Source organism: Humulus lupulus, chromosome 2 (genome assembly GCF_963169125.1).
Source record: "Humulus lupulus chromosome 2, drHumLupu1.1, whole genome shotgun sequence".
Classification (NCBI taxonomy): Eukaryota; Viridiplantae; Streptophyta; class Magnoliopsida; order Rosales; family Cannabaceae; genus Humulus; species Humulus lupulus.
In genome coordinates, this window is record NC_084794.1 from 173987366 (window position 1) to 173994339 (window position 6974).

Genomic DNA, 6974 nt, shown 5'->3' on the forward strand with positions numbered 1-6974 from the left:
AAGGGAAATACACTAGCAAAATTGATGTTGCAACCCCCCTTCTCCAAATATAGGAGTTGTATGTACTATGTCTCCCCTCTATAAAGTTACCATTGGCAAAGTAACTTTCATGCAAAAAAATAAATAGAATCTTGTTGCGATGTTTTACTTATAGTGTGCAAGTGCACACAATCAACAAGTAATAAAATGACCATTGGTGGTGGTGGCATAATAGCAAAGGAGATTGATTTCCACTAGCCTTAGTGAGGTTAAAATTATTACCTCTCATGTAGATATGCCATTCTTAGGTTGAAATGGCCCCTGGTGCTTGGTAGACTTTATAGATAGTCATTGGAAAAACATAAGACAAGTTCTTTACAACCTGTAGTTCTAGTAGATTCTTGAAATAACATTGGGTTGGGGGCGTGAGGACACCCCTGATCCCCTTTTCAATAATAATAATAATAATAAAAGTCAAATATTGTCTTCACATGAATTGGAGTGTAACGACCCAACTATTCTAGACTTTGGACCATTAATAACTACTAATCTTAAGAAAACTTACATACAAATTAGTCGTAACTTTATTAAAAACTTGTAAAACCAAAGTTAAAATACATAAAAATTCAGTTAGGATATGGGATCCCATTGTTTGTAATAAAGTAGAACATAACTTAAATAAATTGGTTACAAAAATTAAGTGCGGAAATACATAGAAATCATAATTTAGAGATTCTTAAACAACTTCATCCTCGAATCGTTCGCGCAGATCACCGATTTCGTTCTCCCTCAATACACATTCCCAAGCTGCCAAGAACCTTCCCGCCACCATACTATTTTCTTGCACATATAAAACATAAAGGAATGAGCCTAATGCCCAGCAATGAAAATCTACTATAAGCATGAAACATAATCTATGAACATATATCATATACTATAACACATATAATTCTAACTCATGTACATGGTGACTATTGGGGTTTGCTAACTAAGCAACTTTAAGCCTCAGACTACAATGAAGTTTGCTAGTTAAGCAACTATAAGCCCAAAAAATAAAATAAAAGTGATAGGGTTTGCTATGTAGCAACTATAAGCCCCAAAACATAAAAGTGATAGGGTTTGCTATATAACAACTATAAGCCCCACACATACATATATCATAACACATAAAGTTATACTATAGCATAATCATAACACTTTTATATAAACATAGCACATATGACGTAAGAACTATCCTATTTTCCTTACCAAAATACCGGGATGATGAGAACAAGGTCGGGATTTTGGAACACTCCTAAAAACCATTAATAGAGAGGTGAGTATTCTAAAGAAAAGAGATGAAAAGAATGAACTACACCATCGAAAAGATACTTACCAACAAGAACCTCAAGTTCAAAGAACTTAGATGCCTAAACAAGAATAAAGAATACTGAGTTAGGATTTGAGTAGAGAAAAACTATAAGAACTTAATGAAACAATACAGAAAGGAACTAAGAATATGGATACCTTTGAAATTGCTATACCCGAACTACACCTCAAATCCGAAATACACTATAAACCTTACTTCCCAAGTGTTTGATAAGCTTAAGATGATAAAGCTTATAACCCCAACCCAAGTGTTTAACACTCTAAAGTAATCCTAGCAGCTTGTAGGCTCTGAACTCAGCTTGAAGAATGAAGAAATGGCTGGGTACTAGGTCCTATTTATAGAGTTCAAGAATGAAAAGATCTTCATTTAGCTTGAATAAAATAATGGCTTCTTAATTGAAAAACATTTGAATAATCGTTCAGCAGAGGCTGAAGACTCGGTCAAAAAGATTCTGGACTTATTAAGAGGTTAAGGATTAAAATGAGCTCGGTTTCAAAATCATTCAAAATTTATGCCCTAGGGCCGATATATCGCTTGGGCTCATATGCCTGAGACTCGTCGAGGTGGTCGTGCGAAGTTACGTGTTTTTCGTATCCCCGTGTGGCGATATATCGGCATACGCTGAAATATTATACACGTAATTACACATTTTCAGCCTAATTTGAATTGAGTATACAGCCTTGACTAAGTCCTTTAACGATTTCAAAGCTGCTGGCAGACTCTAGGATTTTCAAATCTTACTCTTAATAAACTATTCCTAAAAAATACTTAATTATTCATTAAACATACACATGACAAGTATCATTACCTTATTGGGTCTATCTAAACCTTATAGTATTATAATTATTATCTTCAAAATTAGTCATATTAATCAAACCTTAGGTTATAATTAATATTCTTAAACTATAGGTTAAACTTATAAAATCTACAAGTATTGCTACAAGTGTCCAACTAAGTCCCGGCTTGAACCAAAATCCAAAGTCGTAAACATACTATAACTACTACTAGCTATTACTATTACTACTACTATCTAACTAGCTAAGTAAAGTTCTTGGACTCTACATGAAGATTGGAAATAAATTTGTAAAACTAATCTCACAAAGTTGGCTTAAATGAAAATAAAAAATTAGATAAAACAAAAGTGATGATAACAAATAAAAATTAACTACAAATTATGTAAAGAAACAAGCTAGCATTATTAAATATTTCTAAAAATACGATGATGTTGCAAATGAATGCTATAGCAAACTAGACATTGTCAACTAAGAAATCCAAACATGTTCATTAGCATTTTTCTAAGTTAATATGATTTTGATTCTTTAACTAAATTAAACATAATTTAGCTTCAAGAATACTAATACAAACACAAATTCGTACAGGTCATGCATGACAAACAATATATTCTTATACAATTCACAAATCCCAATCTAAAACGGCGATCTTGCATCATTCAAGTTTGTGTTCATTAAATTTAATTTTTCAAGCATTAAAATTAATCTATTATCCCACATTTGATGGCTAAAAAAGTTACTAAACCATTCTTGCAACAAATCACCAAAAATTAGAAATTAGCATTAAATACACTTGAATGAACAAAAATTGATTTACTAAACCATTCTTGCAACAAATCACCAAAAATCGCATCCTAGAGTTCATTAATAATTTTAGCAAAATAGAGTTTAATTCATGTTTAAGCTAATAAAAATGCCTAAATTCAAATCAACCATTGAGTTATAAAATCAAAATATAAAAGTTATAGTGCAAGAGAGGAAAGGTAAAAAAGGGAACAACAAGTTGTCTTTGGGAAACTCCATGAATTAACCCTATTTAATAGTCTAATACTAACTTTAACCTCACTTTAATGTTTCTCATGTTTTTAACCTTATACCCATGTGAAAGGACTGAGTTACCCTTATTAACATTAGGGTTTCTTCCTCCCTTTTCCCTTCCCATTTCGTTTTCAGCTACATTCTCTCTCACAAAAAGAACAATCACTCTTCCTTCTCTCTCTCTAATCATCATCAAAGAGAGATCATCATCATTTTTCTTCTCACGAAGCTTTGGAAAGTGATGTAATCTACCACACTTTTTTTTCTTCTCACGCAAGTTGAAGAAGATTGAAGATTATAGAAAAATCATCTCCCAAACTTGAAGAAGATTGAACATTTGATTTGATAATGAGCAAGTATTTTTTTTTATTAATAAGTTATGGGTGTCTTGTGTAATAGTTTAAATAGAATTTTTGAACTACTCTACACTAAAGAATCTGTGAAAATAAATAATTTTATGTTGAGATGACGAATTTTCGATTGATTTTTGCGATTTAGGTCACTGCGTTCACATATTGATCACACATAGTTCACACATTATTCATACTTGGTTAACACATGATTCATACTTGGTTCACACTTACTTCACACATGATTCACACTTGGTTCACACATGATTCACACTTGGTTCACACATAATTTACATATGGTTTACACATTGTTCACACATGCATGCTTCACACTTAGTTCACACATGGTTCACACACGGTTCAATGATTTCCACGATTTAGGTCACTGCGTTCACACATTGTTCAAATGAGTTCACACATTATTCACACTTGGTTCACACATACTTCACACTTGGTTCACACATGATTCACATATGGTTATACATTGTTCACACAACATGCTTCACACACAGTTCACACGAAGTTCACACACGTTTCACACTTGGTTCACACATGCTTGCTTCACACGTTTATTTCTTATTTATTTTGGCTAGTTTTACCTAATAACCTTTGTGTTCCTAACCTTTTGTCATATGTTATATAGGTCAAACACATATAAATATTGTGGTGTTATATGATGGATCGTGGGAACAAGTTTTGAACGAAGGTTGGTCATTTAGTGCGAAACAAAGCAAGGGTATGAAGGTGCCAAAGACTATCACTTACAATAGTCTTGTTGATCAATTGTATACTTTAATTGGAGCTGACAAGTCTCGTATAGATCTTGACTTAAATGTAATCTATCATTTTGGAAGTAAATGTATCCCTCCATCTTTGATTAGTAATGATGATGATGTTGCTTTTTTTTTTCTTGATGAGATAGGAACATCTATCAATCATCGGACACCCCTATGTGTGTCTACTATAGAGAAGAGAAGTAATGATCCTTTGGTTACTAAAATGCGTGAGTTGTATACTATTCCTCCAGTTGAAACCAAAGCGAATGATGATTTTTGCATTGATGGCAATGAAGATAGTTGTGATGATGATAACAGTGATGCATTAAGCTCAGATGATAATGAGAATACTGATAAGCCTACATGCAATGATGTACTTGTGAAGCATAATTTACAATAGTCAACCTCCAATGAAGTATTGAAGAGCCATGATTCCTCAAACAATAGAGGGTGTAAAGTAAGATGGGTTGGTGAAGATAATCTATGGAGTACTTCACTTTTGTTGAATCAAGGGGAAAGAGGCTCTACTTCAGCATCAATGGCACAATTACTGACATCTTCTTCGAGTATCAATTCATGGGAAATAAAGGAAGGTCAAATATTTGAGAACAAGTAAGAGTTGAAGATGAAACTCCATATTTATGCATTAAAGGAAAACTTTGCGTTTAAAGTCAAGAAGTTTGCGAAAAATATATGGTGTACAATATGTGTTGATGATAAATGCAAATGGAGGTTGAGGGCTACAAAATTGGTTAATTCCAATATGTTCGAGGTTCGTAAATTTTTCGGTGAACACACATGCTCATTTGATGTTCGACATAAAGATCACTGTCAGGCATCCCCATGGCTTATTGGATATGTCATAAGGAGAAAATTTGAGGGTGATGATGTTAATTACAAGCCAAGGTCAATTGTAAAAGATATGAGTTTATCATATGGAGTTCATATGAGCTATGCTAAAGCTTGGAGGTGTCGAGAGCATGCATTAGCTTACATAAGAGGTACACGAGAATCATCATTTCAGAAACTTCCCTCATTTCTATACATGATGGAGCAAAAAAATCCTGGAACTGTTACTTATTTGCAGATGGACAACGAAGGTAGGTTCAAATATTGCTTCATGGCCTTAGGTGTTTCTATAACGGGCTTTAAAACATCTATTCACCCAGTTATATGTGTAGATGGAACCTTCTTGACTACTTGGTGTGGAGGTACTTTGTTATGTGCCATGGGACAAGATGCTAACAAGCAAATATATCTAGTTGCATTTTTAGTAGTTGACTAAGAGAATAATGACTCATGGTTGTATTTTCTATTGAGGTTGAAGGAAGCGATTGGTGAAGTAGAGAATCTAGTATTCGTCTCTGATAGACATACTAGTATAGCAAGTGCCTTGACTAAAATTTTTCCCGAGGCACACGACGGTGCTTGTATACATCATGTTAGCATGAATATCCGTGCGAAGTTCAAAAGTAACCATTGCCATGAAGAATTCTTCCTTGCAGCGAAAGCTTATAGAAAGCGAGAGTTTTTACGCCATTTTGAGAAGATTAAATTCAAAGGTCTTGAAATTGCTCAATACTTAGAGAATCAAATGGGTTTTGAAAAGTGGGCTCGTTCTTTTTTTCCTGGTCATCGATATAATTTAATGACTACAGGTACTGCGGAAAGCTAAAACAATGTCATTGCTGAGGTACGTGGGTGGAAAATTACTAGTCTCATGGAATTTATGAGGCACACTTTACAAAAATGGTTTTTCGAGCATTGAACTGCAACATCAGTGGCTACAAGTCCTCTTGCCACAGAAGTGGAAGCTGATTTGTGAAAGTTAGCAGACATGTCCATTACCTTGGTCCCTTTTCCGTCTAGTCAATATGAAATAACAGTATTGGACGATGACCTTGATGGAGATGTTGCTGAGGACGAAAAAATGTAGTTGTAGAAGATTTGATTTGACAGGTCTTTCTTGTGAACATGCTCTAGCTGGTGCTCGAGATCATGGCATTAGTCCATATACTTTATGCTCCAGATTCTACACAGTTGAAGCATGGTTGTCATCCTATGGTGGATCTGTATATACGCTAGGTAATGAAGAATCTTGGGTGATACCAAATGACATAGGAAGTATGATGATAGCTCCTCCTTTAGTGAAGCAGAAGGCTGGTCGTCCAAAGAAGAAACGACATCTATTAAAGGGTTCGAAGAATAGCAAACAACATAGATGTAGTAGATGTGGTGTCCTGGGCCACAATCGAGTGATGTGCACCACCGTTTGTCCCCCACCGTCTAGACATGCTTAGTTTTTACTTTGATTGTTTTACTTTGAACTCTTCAATTGCAGAATTTGAATTTTTAGATTGGTTCAGTAATACGACTTTTTGTGTTAAAGTTTGTTGTTTCGGACACACCTAATTCACACATGCATTTAAATCATACATAGTTCACACGTAATTGACACCTGGTTCACACATAGTTCACACTTAATTCACACCTAATTCATACATAACTTAATAAGATAAAAGTGATAAATATTTATTCCACTATTAAGATGAAATTGACGAAGTCATTCAATACCATTTAATGAGATGAAGTTGACATAGTTTTCTTCATACATTCAAAAATAAGATACATATATTTAAATAAAAAACAACTATGGTTGTAAGTTATGGTA

At 34.0% G+C, this 6974-nt stretch overlaps 1 protein-coding gene across 1 annotated transcript; it reads left to right on the plus strand.

Moving 5' to 3' along the window:
• The first annotated feature begins 6198 nt into the window (after window positions 1–6198).
• Window positions 6199–6603, plus strand: LOC133814937 (uncharacterized). The gene has a single exon (XM_062247838.1). It carries the CDS (start codon window positions 6199–6201, stop codon window positions 6601–6603), a length of 405 nt encoding a protein of 134 aa, XP_062103822.1.
• The last annotated feature ends 371 nt before the right edge of the window (window positions 6604–6974 follow it).

Bases quoted from the DNA above. Each gene is read 5' to 3' on its own strand.
- LOC133814937 (XM_062247838.1), top strand. From the start codon at position 6,199: ATGACCTTGATGGAGATGTTGCTGAGGACGAAAAAATGTAGTTGTAGA.